This window comes from Ursus maritimus, unplaced genomic scaffold (assembly GCF_017311325.1).
Source record: "Ursus maritimus isolate PB19 unplaced genomic scaffold, ASM1731132v1 scaffold_41, whole genome shotgun sequence".
Classification (NCBI taxonomy): Eukaryota; Metazoa; Chordata; class Mammalia; order Carnivora; family Ursidae; genus Ursus; species Ursus maritimus.
In genome coordinates, this window is record NW_024426564.1 from 76370 (window position 1) to 103791 (window position 27422).

Consider the following 27422-nt stretch of genomic DNA (forward strand, 5'->3'; position numbering starts at 1 on the left):
CCCAGAGAGATGCCCCAAACTCACAGGTTAACTGAAGCCACAGGATCACTAGTAAAACTCTTGACTTCATCGTTCTTTCCTCCTCTGGTGCACTGAGGATTCAGATTTTAAGTCCTAAAAAAATGAGTCTAGCTCAGACATTTCAAATTCTTCTGCTTTAGGAATCATAGAATCTATTCTACCAACTAGGAAAAAAGAGATCTTGTCACCACCCCTGCTACACCAAGCCCCTCCTCTCATCTCCTTTTCCCTCTCTCTCCCTCTCCCTCTCCCTTTCCCTCTCTCTCTCTCTCTTTCTCTCTCTCTCTCTCTCTCTCTCTCTCACACACACACACACACACACACACACACCAGAGCTTTCCTCACTCTCTGAGAAAACACTGCCATCTTGTGGACTCATGATAGAGATCAAAGAAATGTTCAAAATGCAGACCCTTATTGTATGAACTGACAGCAGTAAAAATCCGCCACTTCAGTAAAATTAAAAATTTAAGAAGCAGATCGTCCAAGTCAATGTGTGTGGGGAGAGGGAGATGTGAACGTGTTTTACATGAAATGGCAATGCTTGTCTGAGCAAAAGCTGTTATAGAAAACAGCCACTTTCCTGCGCCGAAAAAGCCGTCATAGAGTATTCTAGCTTAGAAGCCCAGCGAGATTCTTGCGATTCGAGGAGCATTTCATAATGTGTAGCTCTTCTCCACATCAGGCCAGACTCTTCCTATCTCATTCCCTCACCTCCAATTTTTAAAGAAATTTATTCTAACTCAAAAGAATCCTTTCAAGACAGGTGGCCTAAAATCTGACCAAATAAACATGTTTCCAGCTCAAAACTTGGGCAATTTTTTTTTAGAAAGGCCAAGGACTGGAGGAATTTGGGATTTTTCATACCATTTTGCACCAAAATAGTGCTTACTAGAGCTATTACTATTATCATTATTATTACTACTACTGTAGAGATGGACTTGACTTCAATATCTAGGCTATAGAGAAAACCTAGTGTACCGGTTCGTGTGTCTAATTCTTATTTCCTTTTCTTGCATAAAGCGCCCGTATTTAGGGATTCAACTCCAAAAGTTACAGATCTGGTCTTGCGCCCTCTACATCTCCATCCTACCCTAGCCAGCAAACCAGATTTGTCAGAGGGCAATCTATGCCAGAAGCTTCTCTGGGACTACAGAGAAGCACAGACAACAGCTGTCCTCCCTGTTCCACAACCAACCTCGTGTCCTCGCAGAAGCTGGTGGCTACGGACCAGCAGTGGCTCGGCTCTCTTCTGGTCAGGACCCATGTAATCAGGATCCAGACAAGAGGGGGCAGTCAGGCCCTTCCCATTCCCACTGAAAACTGTGTTGGAAACAGCATGAGGGAAAAGATGCTAATATTGGAATCCCTTTCTCTGAGAGGACATTCCATTTGACAGAAACCATACAGCCATTGCTCAGTAAAGGTAAAAACCGAAGGAGATGCAACGGCCACAGAAGATGCTAAGCACCACGGTCTTAGGGAACTTATGAACCCCAAATATAAAGCCTTAAAAATAGAATGTCGACCTGAAGCACAGTCTTTGTATGAAGCACCACACCCTTTTTTAAGATTCGTCACAAAAATGAATATAAATGGCTAATCGACCCAATACTGTGGGGGATACAAAGCCTTATCCGTGCTGGCAAGGTGACAGAATCCACAGAGCATCACCACGGTCCTGCCTGCAGAAGCGTCCGTGCCTAATGCTGTCTAAAGAACATATGGAACTCCTTCAGATGATGGAAGGACGATGCTGAGGCGATCAATCAAAAGGAAACCCCACAGTCCCCTCTCTCATTCGATTTAGGTAGTCTTCGTTTTCCACACCAGTGCGTTTCTTAGACATGTCTTGTGAACCTCGAAGTACTGCAGGACAGGCTCCCATTCAAAGGGAACTCATCTCATATTGCAAATGCTAGTGATTTTGTGTCCGTTTGAGCTCACGTATTTCTAACGTGCTTCAGGTCCACGTTCTGGGTGCTGATGACATGGCAGTGCCATACATTGTTTGTATCTCCTTCTTTTTCCTCTACGAGTTAAAAATCAAATGCTTAAACAACACAGTAATGTTAATGAGCACACAATGGGTAAAGATGTGTGTGTTTCCATGTATATAAAAATCTCCAATTATTTGGTGATGGAGAAAGAGCAACAACCTAGGCACCCGGGAAAGGAAAACCTTAGACCCTGAGAGGCAGGGAAGGGTGAGGGATGAATGGTGTCTCTGTGTGCCAGACCTAGCACTGCGGCCTAGCAAAACAACCCTATGGTCTGCTGGGGCCAACCAACAGCTGTGGTTGGCAATTTGACCTCCTCTCGTTTGTCATCCTCTTCCACATTCTTTTTCTTTTTCTTCTAAGATTTTACTTATTTATTTGACACAGAGAGAGAGACAGCCTGTGAGAGAGGGAACACAAGCAGGGAGGAGGGGTAGAGGGAGAAGCAGGCTTCCCGCTGAGCAGGGAGCCCAATGCGGGGCTTGATCCCAGGACTCTGGGATCATGACCTGAGCCGAAGGCAGACGCTAAACAGCTGAACCATCCAGGCGCCCCTCTCTTCCACATTCTACCAAAACAGAAAAACTGATATGAATATGGCCTGGTCTGAACTATTCTGCTGTGCCTGACACCATCAATGGAAGCTTCCCAATATGGATTCCCATCACCGTATGTGTAGACAAACATAAACCAGCACAGCCTTTTTTCAGTCTGACTGGGACCAACATATATGCTTCTGATGTCCAGACGGCCTTGAGCTACGCCCCCTGACTTGCTATAGACGTTGCAAATCCTCAGGAACGAGGCTCAGACAGCTTAACCAAAGTGATGTAACGTTGACTGTAATCAAGTCTAACAATAAATCCCAAACTGATTAACTTGTGTCCCTTTGGGTTATATGTTTATGTCTGGGGAGAAAAGGGCCAGAGAACATCTTTCCATTGGAATGTGGTTGCTTCTTCGTCTTTTTTTTTTCTTTCTCTCTCTCTTCTTTTTTTTTTTTTTTACAATTAAACCAAAGCTCAGTGTGTCAGTCTAAACTCTCTCGCATGGAACATAACCAATATTACCCATATCCGAGCTTCTGTATCCTGGGACTTATTCACAGTGGACTGAATCTGGGATCCTAGGAGGCATGGATGAGGTTAATACTGCAAATTGGTGTCATCCTGCTGCTTAGAGCTCTGCTAATAGCAGCTTTAATTAACTTGCTGTTTAAGACAAATTGAATGGATTTAGTCTTGGTCTCTGTCAGTCGGATTAATCAGGATGGCTGATGGACTGGCATATTCATGAAACATTTCCAGAAGCACACAGTGTAAGACCATGGAGTGGTTATTGTTGAAAGACAATCCACTCTGAATCTTTCATACTTCTGCATAGCTTGCTGGGTGTGCCAATAATGTAAGGCCGTGGTCACTCGACCTGAACCACTCAACCTGAACCTTGAGCAATGAGGTAATGTCTTCCTTGAGACAAAGAGCAAGCTTGCTTACTGCTTGCTAAAAAAGCAGTAAATCCCCCAAGCTCAGTGCTCCTAGGCTATGACACAATCCCACTGCATGCATAGCATCCCTGTGCACCCATTATATCACCCTGTGAGAATTAAAAGCAAAGGCAACTGAAGCGAATATGCCAATGTTATTGATTTGCAAAGATAAAATGCGTTGTCTCTGACCTAAGAGCCCTGTGTCTTCAACAACAGCAGCAAAGAAACAATAAGCTTATTAGCTTGTGAGAAGGTTAAGATCCAAGTCCTGCCAAACCCCCTCTCCCACATTTATAAATACTATAGTAAAGATTTTAATTCCTTTGAGAAAGATAAGTTTCCCCAAACTGTTCTAGAATGGACTTTTTTTTGAAGGATGTAATGTATAGCCCCATATGGGACTTATTATCATTTCTGATAAAATGCTAGAATAATTCTCTGATATACTTAAATGAAATAAAATCTCCTTCTGGGAAAATAGTGTTACTCAAATGATTAATAATAATTTGAGGTACCTAATAGCCAGTGCACAGATATTCAAAAGTAGATCATTATGAACCAGTCCTCTGACCATACTAATGATCTTTAATCAGACTTTCAAAAAAATCTAGTCTCCTATGACATGTCTCTAACAAGGCTAATTATTTGAATTTGTTTCCTGAGGAGCTTTTCTCTTGCAATAATTTGAAATAAAACTTTGACATGAGCTCATGATTATTTGACTTGAAGTTACTTTTCCACTTTCTAAAGCCTTTTGGATATGTCTTTTTTTCTTTTTTCTTTTAGGTATTTCACTATGGGGTTGCTAGCCTTCGAGTTGGCCCAGCTCTTTCAGATTATACCTGATAAAGTGAGGTCAGTTGAGTGGACACAGGCTGAAACCCTGAGTGGATATAATTATTTGACAGACTGCACTGAGCAAAGAAAGGCCAGGATCTGAGTCTGGAGAATAAGAGCCAGAGAGAACTAAATTGTACCACATACTTAAGCAAAGAGAATATACAGTGTTGAGAATTGCTAGGGTGGGGATGAGAAGAACGAAAAAGGGAGACAGAAAGGAGGGCCAACATTCATTCATTCCTCCATTCCTTCATTCATTCATTTGCTAGAATGATAGAGCAGTAAAATCCCTGAGTTCCTTTAACCTCATATAACTGAGTACTGTGGGTCAGTCACTATTCTGTGCACTAAGGACAAAGCCATGAACAAAATAAATAATACCTCTGGCCTCATAGAGCTTGTATTCTGATCAGAGGTATAGGCAATGAACATATCGACACATAAGTCAACAATATAACTGCATGCCCTGATTACTACCATCAAGGAAATAACCAGGGTGTTGTGACAGAGAGCTAGGAGGAGATCTGCGGGGGGCTGCCTTAGGCAGAGAGACCAGCAGAAGTCAGAAGGCTTTTTCCACAGTAATGATATTTGAGCTGAAAGATGAAAGATGAAAATGAGTCAGGTTGCTGAGATTTAGGGGAAGAGTGTCTCGGATGGATGAAAGAGTAAGACCAAATGTGGGAAAGGATATGGCAAGTTCAGAAAACTGAGAGGAGATCAGTGTTGTTGCGGCACAGAGAGCCAAGGACAGAGAGTTAAGAGCTGAGATTGAGGGGTCAGGAGAGATTCAAATTATGCCGAACTTTGTATATTACAACCTGGAGTTTGTATCTTACTGTAGGGGCAATAGAAAACCATGGGAGCATTTTAGGCAAGTAGAGACAACTTTTGACTTCTGCTTTAGTAAGGAGGGCACGTATTGCATGGTGCACTGGGTGTTATACGCAACTAATGAATCATCGAACTTTGCATCAGAAACCAGGGATGTACTGTATGGTGACTAACATAATATAATAAAAAAAACACTAAAATAAAAGAATAAATGACCACTCTGAGTACTAGTCAGGCTGCTGCTTCTCAAACTTTTAGTGATAGAATCATCTGGGGATCTCGGTGAAACACAGACTTAAATTCAGTCCATCTAAGGTGGAGCTGAGAGCTGCACAAGTTCCGATGCTGCTGGTCCACATTTTGAGCAGCAAAGATGTGGGAAATACACTGCCTTTAGAGAAAAGAAACCAGTTAGAAGGTAGCTTGGGCCAGAAGAGTGTTTTTCAAACTCTGTTTAATAGGTCTTATTTTATGAAGGGATATTTATTCTAACTCTGTATAGTGTACCCCGGTGTCTTCTAATCTTATTTTGTTTATTTTTTAATGACAAAATGTATAAACCCACAGGTTAAAAGAAAAGCAAATTAAAGTGAACATGGAAAATGTTCACTTAATAAAATGGAAGGGACTTTAAAATAATAATATCCATATCTGGCAAAGTGTTGGAAAATCAGCAGCCTCATGTTCTCCTATTGAAGTCATAGCTAGTTACAAAATTCTTCAGGGAAATCAGATATTCAGTGTCTTGTCTTTTCCCTTATTCAAGCAATTTCATTTCCATTAAAGCTACAGCTTTAATGATGTTCATAAAAGCATTATCTGTAATACTGGATAGTTGGAAATAATGCCAAAAAGTGGTTAATTTAGGGTGAAATAAGTGATGGGGATTAAGGGATGCACTTGTGATGAGCACTGGGTGATGTATGGAACTGTCGAATCATCATATCATACACCTGAAATTAATATAACTCTGTATGTTAACCCAAACTAGAATTATAACTAAATTAAATTAAGTTAAATTTTTAAAAGAGAAAACAAAGTGATTAATTTTAAAAATACATCTATATAATGGAAACCCAGCAGTCACTTAAAATTATGCCCTCAATATATGTTTCCTGTGTTTCCTGGGTGTGTCTGGCTGGCTCAGTCAGTGGAGCATGTGATTCTTGATCTTGGGATCATGAGGTCAAGCCCCACATTGGGCATAGAGATTACTTATAAATAAATAAATAAATAAATATATATATATATATATATAATGTGTGTGTGTATTTTAGATATATTAAAAATATATATGTATATATTTTATATATGTATATATGTAATATATATGTGTGTGTATGTATGTGTATGTGTGTAGATATATATGTACATATGTAACATATGTGTGTGTATGTGTATGTGTGTGTAGATATATATATGTATATATGTAATATATATGTGTGTTTGTATGTGTATGTGTGTGTGTGTGTGTATATATATATATATATTTCCTGGCATGGAAATACCTGGATTATAATGCTGAGAGAAAGAAGCATGCTAATAAATACCAGGTACATTGTAAGTCCCTTTCATAGAAAGATATAGCTGTATGTGCGCACTCACAAAAAATTGAGGAATAGTAATAGTCATCATTTCTATATCATGAAATTATGGGACTGTTCTATTTTGGAAGGGGTGTCTATACCTCCTAACTAATCTGAAGTTAACATGTAAATTAAGTAATACAATTTTAAACTTAATTTGAATTTAAAACACATAACTCATTCCTTCAAAGTCTAGATCTTACTTTGCATCTTTAGCGGAAGAAGCAATTGATGATGGGTCAGAACGTCTGGGTTCTACCTCTAGCCTCCATTTTGCTGTAAGTCATGCTTTGAGTCACGCAGTGCCTGTAGATCCTAATTCTTCCATCTGTTAAATAAGGGGCGTGGCTGAATCAGTGCTTCCTAAAGTGTGATTGATACTAGAAGTTGGTTAGGCAATACATTTTTATTTGTTACATATATCACATTGTTGTAATTTGTAATAGAAAAAATACAACCAGCACATCAAATATAAGGTTTCACAGAGGGTGTCAGTTAAAACAAGCATAACTTCTATGTAGTTATTTTTAAAGACTATTTAATATAAAAGTCAATTTAATATTAAATTATTAGACAATGGTATAAATGGTACATGATATAGAAAGTGTCATGGAGATTATAAACAAATGAATAAAATGCTGCTAGTGAGGGTAGCACTTAGTGAAAAATTGCTTTGAGGACTGACAGCCTGAGCCACAGAGGGATCTGCCCTCTTTCAGGGACAGCAGTGGAAGGCACTCTGGGTACGCAGGTTCAGGATCAGTACAGTCTGCAGTGAGCAATGAAATTTCAATAGCAACCAAAGGAAATTCAAGTCAATACAAATTCAGATTCATCACCTAAGGGAGATGGTATATTATCCTTCACTTCTGCATGGAGACAAAAATTATACAGAAAATTGCCTCTATAAATAAGGAAACCAGGTTCGCTCCCACCCACCTGTGTCAAGAGGCCCAGCTCTTGGGTTGCGGTATGACTGCAGGAGCTCGGAGAGCCCTGGGCCACGAAACACAGAAGTAGATGGTCGAATTTCCAGGATGACAGGCTGGAATATGCAAAACTTTATACAACTTCTCTTTTCCAAGCAGTTCTTTAAAATTTTTGTTGTCTGCATGCTCTTTCCAGCTTGATTGAATTAAAGTTAAAGATGCAAATCCTTTCCCAGAATCCTGCTTGAACCAATGGAAGGTGTACAATTAAGAATGGTGTGTGCTCTCTCCTAGATACTCAGGAGTGAAGGACTCTGCTCAAATGTATATGGGCTGTTCAACTGTTTAAACAGAACCACAGACAAAGATTTATTAATGGCTGATTATTTTGTGCAAGAATAGAGTGTCTTTTCACAATCCCCCCAGCTGAACAGGGTAGCTCTAACCACCCTTCTATAACTCTCAGGTTTATGGCCAAGATGACTAGGATCTGCTCTTTTTGTTCATAATCTCCAAAGCCCCCAAACTCAAAACACAGCTGCCAAAGAAAGTAGCAAAATGAAGCTCCCAAGGACTTCCCCATTTTCCTATCATTGGACTCTTGAGGACTCAGCCTGGAGTCTGAGAGCTCTCAGACACTACAAGCCTTATTTATACTTCTGTCATCACAGGAAGCTGAGAGATTCCTCAGGTAACCAGGGATTAGATCCGTTCCCCTGTGCACATACTCACTCAGCTATTCCTGACCTCTGAAGAGATCGTATGGAAAGAGCATCATGTCAAGACCAAGTGCAGATTCGTTGGAGAGCTACATCTATCGTTCGTCCCCTAGATGCTTCGCTTTCCTTTTTTCTTTTACAAAATTCTTCAGCATCTATCATGTACAAGTTATAAATTGAAAAATGAAAAATCATCCCTCCCCCAAGGAAAACCTAGAGAGGTTCTTTTTTCTCTTCTCAGTGAAGAAATCTGCTAGATGAGCCCCTACGTGGGAATCTAGCTGGTGGCACTGGAGCCCAGTGCAATGACCTCATATTATCCGAGCCCTGCTTCGTAAAGCTTGTGTGGATCCATCCTACACGTTACATTAAATACACTAGCAGTAGGGCACCTGGGTGGCTCAGTCAGCTGAGCATCCAACTCTTGATTTCAGCTCAGGTCTTGATCTCAGGGTTGTGAGTTCAAGCCCCACTTTGGGTTCCACACTGGACGTGGAGCCTACTTAAAAAAAAATACACTAGAAGCAAGAAATGGTGATTGTGCTGTGCCTTACACCTATGAGATTAAAAAAGAAGAAGAAGAACAAGAAAGCCATTACAGTCGCTTCAGATAATTGGATGGGATAAGTCCAATGTGAAATAAATGGAGACTCCCAGCCATCACCATAGTAAAGTAACATAATCAATGGTGGAATGATGAAGACCTAAGCCTTAATCTGTATTTGATATTTTCTTGTTGTTTTTTCTTAAATTATCTTCCCTGCCTCATCCCATCTATGTCCAAGAATAGCCACCATTAGTTGAAAAATCATTTTCTGCTAATCCCATTCATTTAATTCAGTGAATTGAATTGAATTGAATTGAATTGAATTGAATTCTTACAACTATGTGATGAGGTATATGTTATTATAGATGATGAAATATAGGTGCTCTAAGTTTAGTAATTTTGTCATCACATCATTTAGTAAGCACAAGATTTCAATGTCTATGCCTTTCATCACCACATGAAATGTGCCAGTCACTGAAAGCAAGCAAGGAAAATGCCTACATTGGAAAATTAACTTAATAGTATATTCCTTAAAAGAAAGTGAACACCATAGACCAATCTAGATTCACGCCTCATTAGGGAAGGTCTTTTGGTGTCTGCATTTGTCTGTTTTGTTTGGTACTCTACATTGTAAATCTACAAAAATATCTGTCACTTATTCTATGTTCAATAAATAATTGTATAATGAATAAACTCAATGTGTGTCTGTTAGATAGATTAAGACTAAAAAAATGAAAGTTTCTATTTAACATTCACTTATTCTTTTTTTGATGCTTTTCCCTGCTTTACGCCAATTTCAGTTTCTGACCTATATTCTTTTCCTTTTCTCTAAAGAATTTTTAATGTCTGTTGCAAGGCACGTCTAGCAGAAAAAAGAATCCCTCAATTTTTGTTTGTCTGAGGAAGTCTATTTCTATTTCACTTTCTAAAGATAATTTCACAGGGTACAGAATTCTAGGTTTGTGGGTTTTTTTTTTTTCCTCTCAAGACTTTAAATATTTCACTTCCCTCTCTTCTTGCTTGTATGGTTTCTGAAAGAAGTCGGATGTATTTCCTATCTTTGTTCCTCTAAGGGAGGGCGTTTTTTTGCCTGGCTTCTTTTGGGATTTGTTGTTGTTGTTATCTTTGATTTTCTATGTATGACAATGATATGCCTAAGTGTGGTTTTTTAAAATGTGTTTGTTTTTGTTTTTTGGCATTTATCCTGCTTGGTGTTCTCTGAGTTCCCCGAATCTGTGTCTGACATTAAACTGGGAACATAAGTAGCCATTATTGTTACAATTATTTCTTCTGTTCCTCTCTCTGTTTCTTCTCCTTCTGATATTTCCATTAAGCATATGTTACAACTTTTGTAGCTTTAGGATATCCTGTTCTGGGGTTGTTTTGTTTTTTTTTTTTTCTTTTCAATCTTTGTTTTCTTTGCTTTTCAGTTTTAGAGGTTTCTGTTCAGATACCATCACAGTCAGAGATTTTTTCCTTCAGCTGTTTCTGGTCTAAGTGCTTCTGATCTCCCACATTTTGTTTTGATTCTTTCTTGGGGTTCCATCTCTCTGCTGACATGGGTCATTTGTTCTTGCATGCTGTCTGCTTCATCCATTAGAGGGCTTAGCATATTAATTGTAGTTGTTTTAAACTCCTGGTCTTATAATTCCAGCATCTCTGCAACGTCTGGTTGATGCTTGCTATGTCTCTCCAAAGTATGCTCTTTTTTTGTCTGCCCTGTCATTTCTCCTTAATAGCCAGACAGGATGTACTGGGCAAAAGGAGCTGCTGAAGTAAGCTGTTGGGAATATGGTGGTGAGATGGGGAAAGAGGGAAGTGTCCGTGGTCCTGTTAAAGGAGCTCAGTCTTCCAGTGAGCCTGTACTTCTGGATTTTGAACTTCTCTAGTTTTCTGTTTCTATTTGTTTCTCCCCCATTAGGAGGGGCAAGATGGCTAAACTGGCTGGAGTTGGGAATTCCCTTTAACCTAGGTTAGTTAGGCTCTGATAGTATCCCAGCAGGTTAAGTGCTGGTTAACTATTCCCCTAAGGAAGAAGAGATTTCCCTCGTGCATTTCAAAGTAGTTCTTCCCCCACCCCTTTTAGCATTTGGGGGATTTTTCTCCAGTATTTACTGTAGGTACCTGATGAGCTCCTAGACATAATATCACAATATTGTGGGGTTCCCCTATGACTGAGTGCCCTGAAGTTTTTAATTTGTCCACACTAAGCCTCCAGCAATTCATCAATTACAGTTTGGGGTTTCGTGTCCAGCACTGGTTCCTACTGCAGTTTGTGCTCATGAGTCTTTGCTCCAATAAGCTGCAACTCCCTGTTTTCACTGTCTGTCTCTCCAGTCATGGGGGCAGCAGTTTGTCCTGTGTTCTCCTCCTCTACAGATCTAAGAACAGTTGTTGATTTTTCGGCTTGTCAGCTCTTTACTTGTTAGGACAAGTGGTAACTTTAAAGCTCCTTACGTGAAGGGGTGTCTGGGTGGTACAGGTCAGTTAAACATCTGACTCTCGGTTTCGGCTCAGGTCCTGATCTCAGGGTCTTGTGTTTGATCCCTAGGTCGGGCTCTACACTCATCGTGGAGTCTGCTTAAGATTTTTTCTCCCTCTCCGTCTGCCCCTCCTGCTTGTGCTCTCTCTCTCTCTTAAATAAAGGAATAAATAAATAAATAAATAAATAAATAAATAAATAAATCTTGACAAAAAATAAATAAAGCTCCCTTATATGCAGAACAACCAACTGGAAGTCCCTGGTTTTCGTTTTGTAATAACATTTATTTTGACATAGCAGAACCTGTGAACTATAGGAAATTAGAAATATAGACAAGGAAAGATGCAAAAATAAAAATGAAGTATTCCTACCACTCAGAGATGACCTTTTTGAATATCTTATTATATATCCTTCTTGTTTTTCTCAGTTATTTCTCAGTACCTTTCAAATAAAAGAAATATTTGTCTCATCTAACTCTCAAACCATATTCAAATTTCTCTGTCTCAAAAAAGAACATCACAGCTAATTTGTGCAATCTGAGACTACCCATAGCATGAAGACATTCTGTCCCCTAAGTTTCTTTTCTAGAACACTATTAGTTGAAGAGCCTGGGACAGCTGCCCTGCTGCCTGGGAGCGACTGTGCCTGCCAGCATCATGCTGGCATGATAGTATGAGCGGTGAAGTTCTCCAAAGGAGCAGCTGTGGAAGACAATAAATGAGTTGGTGCCCCATCTAGAAAGGTGGCTGGATGTGGAGCATGGATAAATTGGTAAAGCAGACCTCTCTCCACAGAACGCTTCCTAAGAACTTGAACAGCCATTAAGTGAGGAATAAAAATCTGTCAGGGGGAAGGAAGCTTATCAGATATTGTCCTCAGCCCCATCAACATGTTGCTTTTCCACTTGGTTGACATTCTAGTAGTCGCTGGACCCCAGACAGAGCTGATCTCTCCATTTACAGCAAAATTATTATTTACTTCAATAGCAGTAATGCAACATGAGTCTTACTTTGGGGAATAGCTGGATGTGGCAGTTAACCTTATGTGTTGGGTGAAGATAACCTTATGCTATGTAGACATCCAGCTGAAGTTCGAACTCAGTCATATGGCAGCAAGAAGGACCAGCTCACTTGTGAAAGTGTATATGACATAAAAAGCAAGGCTCTGCTTCACCTCCTAGGCGGCCGTCACAACCTGCAGGTGCGGTTTGGGTACGGGCTGCAAGTGCCCAGGGAACACAGTGCACTCACCACACAGATGTAGACAGCTGAGTCACTGAGCTGCATGGCTGTGATGTGCAGGGAGCTGTGCTTGGTGGTTGCATCCAGAGTCACTGTATACCTTCCATCTGACTTTTTGCTGTCACCATAAGTCATGACTGCCAGAGAAGCAGGACCTCTCCCGGTGCTCTGCTTGTACCACCTTAAGTTGCTAAAGGGGCTCACTGTATAGTTGCATTGCATTGTGCAGTTCGCCCCCTCCAGGACCATCAGGTATGGAGGATTCTGTTCCACTTGGTTTTTGCACTCACACATATTCAGAAAGCAAAGTGAGATTTAAGAAACAAATCATCCATTTGAATGCTTCCTGATCTACAGCCCTTCCTTCTCTCCACAATGAATCCCAGGTAAACTATAAAATGGCCCCATTTTCTTCCCTTCTCTTACCCCAATGCCATACATTTTTGCTGAAAATCCTAAGAACATGCTCCCTGAACTTCCCACATCAACCCGGCTAAAACTCTGTGTTCACTTACACCAAAAACGAAGCCACAAAACCACCAAGGACGTTCTCAGGTGCTTCTCCATCCTTCTTCTGCACTGGGCTGCCCACAAAGGCTGACTTGTCTATTCAACGTCTTTTTAACACTAAACAAAGGGATTCTCAAGGGTGTGATCAGCCAATCAGAGACCACATGCCCCTCCAAAAACCATCTTTCCACAGGCAAGGTCACTGAGAACACTGCCATCTTGGGGCTGTGGCTACAGCTGCTCAGAAGCTCTGATGAACCTTCTTGCTGGGTTTTCTCCATGCCATTTGCAATATTAGAGGATATAAGCCCTGTACAAGCACAGTAGACTAGTGCTGAAAACATGTTTGAACCCTTCAGTCTGAGTTCAGGCTAAAGGTGATTTTGGATAGAAGAGTTAAGCGTCAGCTCTCTTGTCTGAAAATAAGTGTAGTAACACATACCTGACAATTTCGGAAAGATTTAGAAGACATGACGCAGGCCATCTCTTCCTGTATAGAACCACTACACTGACTGAACAATGATACTAGTACCTTGAAGACAAATTCAGAATCTAGCTAAGAAGTAAAAGCAGCCCAGAAGAGCACAGACTGAGAGTGTTTACACTGATACAGGGAAGAAGAACACTTCCACTTCACCCAGGTCTGCCCCTCCACCGCATCAAGTTAGCTCAGTACCAAGAAGATTGCCTGGGCCTGTGACTGCTCCCACGGAGAGGTAGGTGTTTGGAGGGTGGGGAGTGAGAATGGAGCATGAACCTGGCTTCCTAGCCTCTCAGGCCCCTCCATGGGGCTGAGTTCTATCTTGCCTCATACGAATGCTGAACAACAGGCAGAGCCTGATCCCTTGGGACAGCTGGGAACAAAAGTAAAGGAAGGGCATCATCCTACAACTGGTACTGCTTGGAAGATTGGGAATAAGTGCAGAACTGAGGTTTTACCCCCACAAAGAGGAAAAGGAAGGGAAGGAGGCCTTATGCCCAATAATTCAAACCATGCTCCATAAGCCAGTTTCTATCTCACAGAGAGCACTGAGCAATGGACGGAGCTTGATCCTCCAGCTAGCTAATTTTTTTAAGGTATGACCCCAAAGGCGCAGACAAAAAAAAACAAAAATAACCAAGTGGGAGCATCCAACTAAAAAGCTTCTCCATGGCAAAGGGAACAGTCAACTGAGTGAAAAGATAATGTATGGGATTGTAGAAAATATTCATGAACCACGCATCTGATAAGAGACTAATATCCAAAATATATAAGGAACTCAAACAACTCAACAGCGAGAAAACAAATAACACAATTCAAAAATGGGCAGAGAACCGAAATAGAAATTTCTCCAAAGAAGACATACAAATGGCCAGCAGGTATATAGAAAGGTGTTCAGAATAACAGATCATGAGGGAAATGCAAATCACACCCACAATGAGATATCACATTACACCTGTTAGAATGGCTCTTGTCAAAAAGGCAAGAGACAACAAATGTTGGTGAGATGTAGGAAACAGGGAGCCAGGTATCTGGGTGGCTCGGTCGGTTATGCATCTGCCATCAGCTCAGGTCGTGATCCCGGGGTCCTGGGATTGAGCCCAAGTCAGGCTCCTTGCTCAGCAGGGAGCCTGCTTCTCCCTCTCCCTCTGTCACTCCCCCTTACTTGTGCTCTCTGTCAAATATATAAATAAAATCTTTAAAAAAAAAGAGAGAGAGAGAGGAAAGCAGGGAGCCCTGGGGCACTGTTGGTGGGAATGTAAATTGGTATAGTCACTATGGATAATAGTACAGAAGTCCCACAAAAAATTAAAAATAGAATTACCATGCAATCCAGCAGTCCCACTTCTGGGTATAAATCCAGAAGAAATGAAATCAGTAACTCAAAATGTCTCTGTGCTCCCATGTTCATTGCAGCTTTATTCACAATAGCCAAGGTATGGAGAACAGCCTACATGTCCACCAACAGATGAAGTCCTGCCATTTGTGACCACATGGATGTCCCTGACGGACACATAGTAAATGAAATAAGCAAAACACAGGAAGACAAATACTGTAATAATCAAACCGTATGAGGAATCTTAAAAAGTTAAACTCACAGAAGCAGAGAGTAGAATGGTGGTGTTAAGGTGGCTTGGGTGTGGGCAAAAATGGGGAGATGTATTCACAGAATGTAAAGTTTCAGCCATGCCAGCTGAGAAAGTTCTGAAGATTTAATATACAAGATGGCGACTAAAGTTGTTAGTATTGCATACTTGAAATTAGCCAAGAGAGTAGATCATAAGCGTTCTCAACACACACACACACACACACACACACACACACACATCCCAGTAACTATGTGAGGTAGTGGGTACATTAATTAGCTTTGTTGTAATCATTTCATAACGTATACTATATCGAAACATTATGTGAGGGGCGCCTGGGTGGCTCAGTCGTTAAGCGTCTGCCTTCGGCTCAGGTCATGATCCCAGAGTCCTGGGATCGAGCCCCGCATCCAGCCCTGCATCAAGCCCTGCATGGGCTCCCTGCTTGGCGGGAAGCCTGCTTCTCCCTCTCCCGCTCCCCCTGCTTGTGTTCCCTCTCTCGTTGCCTCTCTCTCTGTCAAATAAATAAATAAAATCTTAAAAAAAATAAAAACCATTATGTGGTATACTCTAAATGAAGACAATTTTTATTTGGCAAATTATACATCAATAAAACTGGAAAAATTTTTAAATGAAAGAGAAGATGCATATAAAGTGCCTACAGCAGGGAATAGTTTGGATTTGGAGCTCAACTAAAATATAAACTCCTTAGGATATCTGTTCTGTTCGCTCCTATATCCTCAGTTTGTAGAAATGGGCACATAACAAAGTTTTATTGAATGAATTAATAATTTTTTCTTCAGTACCGATGGTATTTTTTATTACTCATTTGTAATTCAACAAATTTTTTGTAGGCCTGCTGTTTGTCAGGTATGCTTGTATGTGTTGAGAATAAGCAAAGTCTCTGCTTTCATGGAATTACAGTCTAGTAAGAGGAAAGGCAGAATATTTGAGCATAGATACCGGTAAGTGGTAAGTTTAGAAGCTTGTGAAAATTCTCTTCTTATCGCTTCTATTTTCTCAATGAATAGTTGAGAATGTAGATGTATGAGGCCTCATTGCAAGGTTGAAGTATAGTATACAGAGTGGCCGGATACAAAAGATGGAAAGAGGTATACCGTGGAAACACTTATCAAAAGAAACCTGGCATACTGTATGCATAGAAAACAAACTAGGCTTTAGGAATAGAATTATTGGAGGTAAAGAAGGTGCAATGGTTAATTTTATGTGTCTACTTGACTAGGTCATGGTACCCAGATATTTGGTCAAACATCAGTTTAGAAGTCACTGTGAAGTTTTTTTCATCTTTGCTTTGTTTTGTTTTGAGAGAGGCAGAGGAGAGGGAGAAAGAGAATTCCAAGCAGGCTCCACACCACCCTGGGCTCCATCCCACGACCCAGAGATCATGACCCCAGCCGAAATCAAGAGCTTAACCGACTGAGCCACCCAGGTGCCCCTGTGAAGGTATTTTTTAGATGAGATTAACATTTAAGTCAATAGACTGAGTAAAGAAGACTACTCCCCATAACGTGAGTAGGGCTCATGCCATCAGTTGAAGATCTTAAGAGAAAAATATGGAGGTCCTGGATGTAGAAGGAATTCTGCCTCCAGACTGCCTTTGGACACAAGCTGCAACATCAGCTCTTCCCTGGGTCTCCGGCCTGCCCACCTGCCCTATGGAATTTGGACTTGCCAGTCTCCACAATCACATAAGCCAATTCCTAAAATCTCTGTCTCTCTGTGTCTGTCTCTCTTTACACACACATGCACACACATGCACACACACACACACACACACACACCCTGTTGATCTTATTGATTCTGTCTCTCTGGAGAATGTTCACTAATACAGAGAGTATTTTTAAAAATTAATGAAGAAATTTCATATTCAAAAAATCAGTCTTTAATTTGTATACACTTAAATAATGCAGATGGTTTGCTTGCATTGTGTACTTTTGTAAACATTTGCTGGATTTCACAATAAAATGGTTTTTAAAGTATTGATGGTGAAGATATTGCAGCCCCAAGAAATGGTTGATCCTTCGGAGACACTCACTTCAGGGAAGAACTGAAACACAGAATCGCTCCAGCAAACTCAGGAGGGAGAAGGCTGAGGGAAGAGAGGAGAGGATAGGGGGAGAGGGAGAAAGAGAGAACCTCAAACAACAGAACAGTCCATACCCATTCTGCTTAAAATAAGGGCACGATGCCTGAAATAGAGTCCATCTAAAGCAGCACCCTCAAGAGAGGCAATGGTAGTCACTACAATGAATTTCCATAAACTTCATCAAGAAGCTTATGCAGTCATGGGGGAAAAGTCAGGAAATTCCCTGCAAAACAACGCCAGGATCCAAAACACTGAGGCGGCAGCAGATTTCAAGGCATTTCAAGTAGCTGGGCCTCTTCTCAACTCCAACCCCAAGTCTCGGTTATTTAATTCCTCCTCTTAGAGAAGAACGCGAGATACAAAGTTGCATTTATTCTCCAAATCTGGTGCCCCTTCCCGTTCTTGGGTTTATCACTTGCGAGCATGACACCAGCTACTTCGGGTCCCCTCAACCCAAAACAACTGACAGAGTCAGAAAAACAGACAGATTGTGCACATGGCCTGAAATGACCTCTCGCTATACATCTTGTCAAGTCATGGGCTGGGTTTACCTCTCCCTCCTTCTCTAATGGCATTTCTTCCATTCACATCGTTTTCTCTGTATTAAGTTCTAGAATGGGCTCCAGGCTGAGTGGACATATATATTCTTTGCATATCCAGTAAGCTATTGGCATGAAGCACCAAAATATTCAAGTATAAATTGTGGATGAAAACGCAGTGGCTAGGTTGAAAACCTTAATAAGGAAGATTTTAAAAGTGGAAAAAAAACCCAAAGAGAATATTTAATATCAATGAAGAATAATTAATTAATTAGTCATTCAAGAATGGATGTCGAGCCTGGTTAGTGGCTTCAAAATAAAGAAACAAAATCAAAGAAAATAGAAAGCCTTGAACCTCAAGTTCACTTCTTACACACACACATCCAAATTAAAATTTTAAAGATAAAAATACTTTGGGAGAAGCTAAAGAAAATATGGATTGTTAAGCAGGACACATGATTCAGAATCCATTAAAAAATTCATTAAATTTACTATATATTATTTTTAAAATTCTGGATGGCAAAAAAAACCCCATAAAGTCAAAAGGATAATAATAAGCATTTTAAAAAGGGCACGCCTGAGTGCACAAGCACAAGCAGGGGAGGGGCAGAGGGGAGGAGGGAGAAGCAGGCTCCCATGGGCAGGAGCCCCCATGCCTGGCTCCATCCCAGGACGGTGAGACTAAGACCTGAGGCCAAAGGCGGATGCTTAACCAACTGAGCCACCCAGGTGCTCTTGGGTTTTGGACTTTTTGATGTGTGTTCCTCAGTCCATAATGACTACCTTCCATTCTTCTGCAGAATTTGAAAAGTGATCCCTGCCAGTTATATAGGCTCTGTAAAGAACATGGGGTGTCCATTACTTACATATTCTCTCTTCTGTCCTCCTATGACCTTCTAAATGTCCCCCAAACACACACACACACACACACACACACACACACACACACACACACACACCACCTACCATAATTATTAAAATGGAATTGGTGCCTCTGTTCCCTAACCCCTTCCAGAGGCTACAGCACACACTGACACGCTTCTCTCCTAAGTGCTCCTCGGTTTCTTCTTTATTTGGTCCGCTGAGCAAGTTTGCATTGCTCCCTATACATGCAGCTCACCCTCTAAAATGTCTCTAACATCACGGTCCACCGTCATTTTTGTCTGTTCTCTTTGTGGGTTTATGCCCTTTATAATTTTCTTACCATCTTTTTCATAGGGCTTCAGAGGGTGTAGGGGGAACACGTACGGTGCAGCTTTCCTTGGCACTGAAAAACCTCCTCATTCAAGACCTACTTGTTAGAAGGTTAATGATCCATGTACTTACCAAGAATAATAGTAGGGGCACAGTGGGTGATATAAATATGACCACTTCCTCCATTCTGTTTCTGCCCCCAAGGCTTCATGTTGAATATCAGTCTGTGTTGGTCAGGTGATTTACTAGAAAAGAAAGCAGGGAAGAGGTCCCCGGACTCTCTTTTCCTTGCTCGGGTACATGTGTTCCTCATCCTTTCTTCCCTTCCCCTCTTTCTCTACTGAAACCTGGTTTGGGGCTGAAGCTCTCCCATCACCTCTCCTGCCACACTCTGTCAGGAAGACACCGGGCAGAGGCCACCTTCTCAGACACACCGTGTGTCTCTAAAAGTGTCACAGACACAGCAACACCCACCAGGGTGCCCTGAACAACTTGTGGGGCTGGACGTTCACTACAAGGATGAGCAAGAGACCCCTTCATTGTTAGTGGTTTTACCTTGAAATCGCTTACGCCCTGGCTGAGGGACTCTTGGCATCAAACTGTCCTCAGTGTCACTAAGGAACAGCTGGGGTGGGGATGTGACTTCTGGTTTCTGTGCTCTAGTCCTTTGTATGATTTTTGTTATCAAGCAGACACTGAGGGACAGACAACCACAGACTGTGCTGGAACCAGAGTGGGTCAGTCAGAGATGCTCAGCATCCAGGCCCCTGTTCTGCTCAGAGTTTGCGCTCAGCTCCCCCTGCAGTCCCCGTCACTGTGTCACCCAGGACACAGTAGTACACAGCGGAATCTGACGCTTGCACTGAGCCTTTCTCCAGGTGGAAGGATTTGGAATCTTTGCCATACGTGGCTTCAAATCCTTTATTTCTTCCCTTCTCCTGGTCCCTCGAGGCTTTCAGGAGGAGCTATAGACCTTCTCCCGGATACTGGACATACCAGAAAAGAGTGGGATACCCAGTTGTTGAGTAAGTACAGTTCATAGTCACGGAAGCCTCCTCTGAGAGGGTCACTGGCCTTCCGTCTGGGTCACTGAGTTTCCATGGGTCTGTCCTGAGGAAAAAGAAGAGACCCGTGTCACCTTGGGCATAAAACTCTCGAATAAAATTATAGTCAAAAGTTTTGCAGACACAATGGAAGAAAGAATCCAATTTTTCAGAGGCATTTTACTTACCAAGCATTACGAGTACCACAGTCACGAAGCCTGGAGAACACTTCATCTCTGCAGTGTCACCTAAATAATGTTCTTCATTCTTACCATGAAGAAACGTTGGAGGGACAGAGAAATGATGAGTGCAAGCCCACATTTCACACAGGAAATGGGATTGTGGTGGGAAGCTGCGCCCCCTGGTGGACGGGGACTGAAGTGCGTGCGTGTTGGCCAGAATCCTCCCCAAGTCAGCCATGTGTTTCTTTTTTTTTCAATAATAATTTTTTATTATGTTATGTTAGTCGCCATACAGTACATCCTTAGTTTTTGATGTAGTGTTCCATGATTCATTATTTGCGTATAACACCCAGTGCTCCACGCAATATGCGCCCTCCTTAATATCCATCACTGGGCTGTCCCAATCCTCCATCCCCCTCAAGGGAAGAATGAGGGGGGGTAGTAAACAGAAGAGGAAATGAATCAGGAGAGACTATGGACTCTGGGAAATGGCCGTGTGTTTCATCCCTGACTTCATGAGGCACATGTCAGTCTTTGGGTGCCCTTGGAAGTCTGAACAACAGCAGTTCTGTCCTCTCAGGTCTAATTGTTCTTAAGACATTACCCGATATGGAAGTTCATTAACACAGCATCCCAGGGTGTTTCTGTAGCTGGAGGGTAGCAATCTTCTAAAGCATCTTACTACAATATTCCACAATATTCTCATGTGTCATGTGGGCCAGCGTATAATCCCGACTGCCAGGAAAGGGGATGGGGTTGAATACAGAGAAAGTAATAGGAAGTCAGGTCATTGCTGAGAGAATCTGTGTTTTTGGCATTGTGCCTTAATATTTAAAACTGTGACTGTCAGTTTTTAAGTACTCGCTAAATCTTTGTTATTTAACAGAAATAATGAACAAATGGTGTTTACTTGAAATACAGTATTTACTGGGTCCTAAAATAATACCAATCATAAGGAATACTATCTTTTTAATAAAAGCTTTTTAGAAGAAACATCAACAGTATTTTATAACCAAATTTTTAATAGTCAACTATTCCTAAATTTCAGAATCATTAAAAAGTGAAAAATAAGAGTTCTAGACAGAAGAAACATCATACATGAAGTTGTCAGATCTGCATAGAATGATCTGAAATTCTTACTTATGTTCTCACTGTTTTGTTGACTCCAACATAAGGTGACTAGTGTATGGGAATCAGGCAGCAAATACTAATGCTGCACTCTTAACAGGTTTTAGCCTCAAGGATGCTTTCCATTACCATGGCTCTGTCACATTGTTGCCAAGATTTAAAAAAGAAAGATTTCCCTACAAGGTAAGAAATCAGGATTATGAGGATAACGTTCTGGAGAGGGGCACATCTTCTGTAAAGCCCTGTAAACAGTTATCTCCAGACATATAAATGGAAGCTTAGCTCAGGCTGTTTCCTGGAGGCCACTCTCCAGAGAATCAGGTCAAGGGGCTTCATGAGTCCAGAGCCAACATGGGAACGGTTTCCCAGATGCAGAGTGAAGTACAAAACTCAGGCCTGGAAACACTTTCAGTTCATGTATCTCTTCCCTTCCCCTCCGCCTTCCAAATCACATTGTCAGAACCTGCCACAAAACTATGCTAGAAGGGAATTTGGGACAAGCCCCTACAAACCTGTATTCAGGTACAAAGGAAGAATCCCAAAGAGGTTGGATGATGCTGGTTGAAAATAAACAGGCAGTCAGTTGGGCTTCAGGCTCTTGGTTTTGACTGGGGTCATGATCTGGATGTTGGGATGGAGCCCCCATGGGCCTCCAGGCTCACCAGGAGTCTGCTCCAGATTCTCGCCCTCCCTGTCTTCCTCTCCCTCTGCCCCTCCCCCACCCATGCTTGCACTCCGTCTAGCTCCCTCTCTTAAATAAATAAATAAACAAATAAATAAATAATCATTAAAAAAAAGAAAGAAAATAAACAGTATATAGCACATGGATGCAAAAGACATACCTTAAAGAAAAAACATAGTTTCCGGCCAATGAAAGCCTACAGGAGAAATATTTTGCTTTTTTAGGTCACACAAGAAGCCTTGGACAATGTTGAGGGAAGATGCTGCATGGTAAATTTGGATATTTAATGGCTTTTTAATGCATAATTTACATACAATAAACTGCACAAAATTAAACAATTCTATATTATTTGACACATGTATATATTTATAAAACCATCACCACAATCAAGATAACGAACACATGCATCACCCCAAATGTTTCTTCATGTCTCTTAATCCCTCTCTCAACCCTCTCCTGCCCCTATATCCAGGAAACACTCCAATCATGAATTAGTCTACATATTTCATCATTTTGTATAAATTTTGTACAAATTGCACTCTTGTCTGGCTTCTTCTCAACATATTTATCTTTAAATTCTTCACGGGTTATAATTATCAAGGCAGGTTCTTCTGTTGCTGTGTAGCATCCCGTCACGTGCTTATAAAACAATTTGTCTATTCACCAATTGATGACCTTATCAATTAGTCCCATGGCGCTGTTACAAATAAAACTGCTGTGAACAGTTGTGTTTAAGATATTCTCTAGAAATAAGCTTTCATTTCTCTTGGGTCCATATCTGGGAGAATGGCTGGATCATATGGCAGGTGTACAATTGACTTTGCTAAACCAATTTGTTCTGGTAGATGCTCTGTAGAATCCCTTGCATTTTCTGCTCAGTGATGTTGCTATTGATAAATATAAGTTCACTTCACCCTTTCCAAACTGTATGGCTTTTGTCTCTTCCACGTGTCTTATTGCATTGGCTGGAAACTCTGCTTCAATATTATATACAAGTGAGGATGAAAATTCTTCTCTTACATTCAAAACTAAGGAGAAAGCATTTAAGCTTTCACCATCAAGTATGACATTTGATGCAGGCTTTTTGTTGAGCCCTTTTTAAAGGTGAGGATTCCCTTTAATTCTATCTAATTTGTTGGGACTTCCTCTCAGGAATGAATCTGGATTTGTCCAATACTTTTTCTGTACCTGTTAAGATTACCCACCTAAATTGCTCATTAGTTGTAACCTCGTCAAACTCTTTGGATATATTATTGATACATTGTCACAAAAAATACTGAAGAAGATATCACTCTCCATTTTAAAAATAATGAAACAAAGCTCAAAAGTATCAAGAAAGTTCATGGCAGAGCTAATAGTTTAGAAAAAAGAACTGGATGATAGCAAAAGCCTGTTCCCTGTTTTGATCAATATAGACTATTGTCAGAGAAGGATTGAGAGAGAGACCAGATGGTCGCTAATGACTTTTTCCCAAGCCCTTGAAATATTTTAAGACGCCCTTTAGCAGGTTCTTTATTTATGCAAATGGAAGTGATGAGAAGAATTAAATAATTGCAAGTTTGTCTCTTTTACCAAAAGAGGAAAGAAAACGTAGCATAATGGATACCCAACCTGATACTCAGGAGCTGACCACTGGATAGTGGCTTCACCATTCCATTTAGACCCGTTAGTAGACACCTGATTTAAGCAATGCACGGTAGCAAGAGTGACAAACTCTTCCAGGGTTTTTGATGCACCAATATGTTGGAGCCCCATCCATGACTAGTGGTCACTCTCTTTCTCTGTTCCTTGAAACCTGCTTGTGATAATGCAGTCCAGAGCATAGTTGCTCCAATTAACTACTATAAACGTTTCCAAAACATTTGGAAATAGAATGGCCTTATGATCCAGAAACTCAACTGTTGTCGCGCACTGAAACAAAGTTCTCAGACACCCGTCTGAGCGGCTGTGCAGGGCTGCCTCTGCAAGGGAGAGCTGCAGTAGCTGAATCCTGCAGATAGCTCTTATTTTGTTTTTTTATCAGAAAAGCAGGGACAGATGCCTCCAAGCATAGGAAAGGAGAAGAAGGGGATGGCAAGTATCTTGAAGCAGGCTTGCACTGTTTCCTACATGTAGGCACGCAGTGAGTCAGTCATGGGATAAAGGAGGAGCGGGATGTCTGGGCAAGCAGTAGCCAGGTGCAGAAAGGGGGGACTGAGGATTACATGAGCTTTTAGCTTATGTCCTGCCCCTGGGGATCATGGGATCCTGCTCCTACTGGGCCATTGCATTTAATAGCCTGAGAACAGGAACACTGCTGACATTTTAGCTGCTTCCACAGTCACACGTTAGGGCTTCCAATATGTTTTCTAAGAATAACCACATTCAACTTCAGGATTCTACTAAAAAATGGAAAGAATTTGGCTATATACCCACAATATTGAGATATTTATGGATTCTTCTTTCCACCAAAAGGTAGAAGCAACCCAAAAGTCCATCCACAGATACATATAGATAAACAAGATGTGGTAGGTACATACACTGTAATATTACTCAACCTTACAAAGGAAATAAACTCTGTCACATGCTGCAACATGGATGAACCCTGAGGACATTGTGTCAAATGAAATGTCACAAAATGACCAATATTGCAGAATTCCACTTCTATGAGGTATCTGAAGTCATCAAACTTATGGAAAGAGAAAACAGAACGGTAGTTCTCAAGGACTGGAGGGATGGAGCGATGGAGAGTGATTGATTAATGAGTACAAGTATTTAGTTTTTCTTTCTTTTTTTAAAAAAAAGATTTTTATTTATTTATTTGACAGAGAGAGACAGCCAGCTAGAGAGGGAATACAGCAGGGGGAGTGGGAGAGGAAGAAGCAGGCTCCCAGCAGAGAAGCCTGATGTGGGGCTCGATCTCAGAATGCCGGGATCACGCCCTGAGCCGAAGGCAGACGCTTAACAACTGAGCCACCCAGGCACCCCTAGTTTTTCAAGATGAAAAGAATTCTGGAAATGGATGGTGTTGCTGGTTGAACGACAATATAAATGTATTTAATACCACCGAACTCTACACTGAAAAATTTTTTAAATGGTAAAAATATATGTTAAAATGGTACAAGTTTATAATTAAAAATGTTTGAAGAGATTCTAAAGATTTCTATTTTACACATCTGCCTTTCTAGCAAATATAAGAGAGTGTTGCAATGCAAGACCAATTATCAACCATCCATTACCATCGAATTTTAAGACACTGGAGAAATGGGGTTGGAGATGGAAGTAGGAAAATGGAGAGAATGAGGATTTTGGAGTGTGGAGCATTGATCAAACAGGCAGTGCCCAGAAGTGGGCAAACTGAGCCACATGTTGGCAAAAGTGCTTTTTTTTCTTTTCATAATAATATTTTATTATATTATGTTATTCACCATAGAGTACATCCTTGGTTTTTGTTGTAAAGTTCCATGATTCATTAGTTGCGTATAACACCCAGTGCACCATGCAATACGTGCCCTCCTTACTACCCATCACCGGTCTCTCCCATTCACCCACCCCCCTCCCCTCTGAAGCCCTCAGTTTGTTTCTCAGAGTCCATAGTCTCTCCTGCTTCATTCCCTCTCTGATTACCCCCCTTTCTTTATCCCTTTCTTCTCCTACCGATCTCCCTAGTTCTTATGTTCCATAGATGAGAGAAATAATATGATAATTGTCTTTCTCTGCTTGACTTATTTCACTTAGCATTATCTCCTCCAGTGCCGTCCATGTTGCAGCAAATGTTGAGAAATCGTTCTTTCTGATGGCTGAGTAATATTCCATTGTATATATGGACCACATCTTCTTAATCCAGTCATCTGTTGAAGGGCACCTCGGCTCCTTCCACGATTTAGCTATTGTGGACAATGCTGCTATGAACATTAGGGTGCATACGGCCCTTCTCTTCACTACGTCTGCCTCTTTGGGAAATACCAGGCAAAAGTGCTTTTGAAGGAGTGTTGAAGTCAAGGGCAGGAACAAAGAGGAAAACTCACCCTCTGCACCTTCACACTGTCCCCCTAAGAGCCCCTAGTTATGAGCATTTGGAAATAAGACTGGTGAGAAGCAGGAAAACGTCCAGGATGCAGACTGAGCACATCTGCACTGGAGGCGTTAGTAAGATGGAATGAACACCAGTACGAACTACGTCACAGAGCAGGCACGTGAGAAACTGAATGTGAATATGATGACTCACAGCAAACAAACCGAATTAAACTAAGTCATTAAATGGTATAAAACATCATGATATAAAACAAGAAAAGGAAAATCACACAGACATTCATGGCCTTTCTTACTCAAACAATGCCTGTAACATAATATACACATAAATATGTACTGAACAAATTGATCTGAAAAATCCTGCAATTCCCACACATTGTTACTGAGTTTTGAGTCAAGGGTTTCTAAATTTCCTTAGCCAATCATTGTAGCTGAATCTAATTACAAAAGGGCAAATTATTTTTTGTGACGATTCTAGTCTTCAGTAAACAATTACAACATAAATTTTCAGGGATGAGGAAGTGTTTGATGCATGATAACTCTTATCCAGAGAGGTATTTTCCTAGAGTGAGGTTTCCCTCCAAGCCTACACGTGTGCTGCCACAGCCCTAGCCACTTCCTGTCTGGGATGGCAATGCCCCCCCTCGGGCCCAACAGCAGGGAGGGGCATCAGGAAGAGCCCTGGGTTTGGGTACACCTCCCTCCATCAAGCCACTCACTGTGGCCTCCCTCAGTGCACAGAGATACACTGCGGAATCCTCCAGCTCTGAAGCTGAGATGACAAGTTGGATGGATTTTCTTGTCTTCTGGAAATTCAGTGAGTAGCAACCATCAGTGGCATTTTGCTGCTGTAAGAATCCTGACGAATCAGGAAAATCATCACCCCACTGCTGGGCTGCTTGTACCACAGTAGACTGTAACTTGGGTCACTTGTACTAAGTGTGCATTCCAGAGCGACAGCCCCCTTCTCCTGCACTAACATTGTCGGTTGGGCTTGAGTTACCTTCTGGGCAATACTGGATCCTGAAGGAAAAAGCACAGAATCAGAGACTTCAGGAATATGTGATGTGCACAAAGAACTTTCTATTTTACTCACTGTCATCCCTCCTTCCCAAGGTATCCGCAAGATCCTATCTCTCAAGATTTTAGGTCATAGAGGAGGCATATTCCCACAGGGACCGTCTTACCTAGCCACACGGAAGCCACGAGCACCCTCAGAAGCCTGGAGAGCAACATGTTTGAGTTCTCCCACTAGATGGAAAATGTCTTCT

The 27422-nt window shown here is 41.3% G+C and overlaps 1 gene segment (V, D, J or C); it reads right to left on the bottom strand.

Moving 5' to 3' along the window:
* Positions 1 to 1964: 1964 nt before the first annotated feature.
* LOC121100619 lies at positions 1965 to 27422 on the bottom strand. The segment is given in 5 exon segments: positions 1965 to 2053; positions 7710 to 7815; positions 13641 to 13754; positions 26871 to 27174; positions 27339 to 27422. Coding segments are annotated over 5 exon segments (662 nt in total).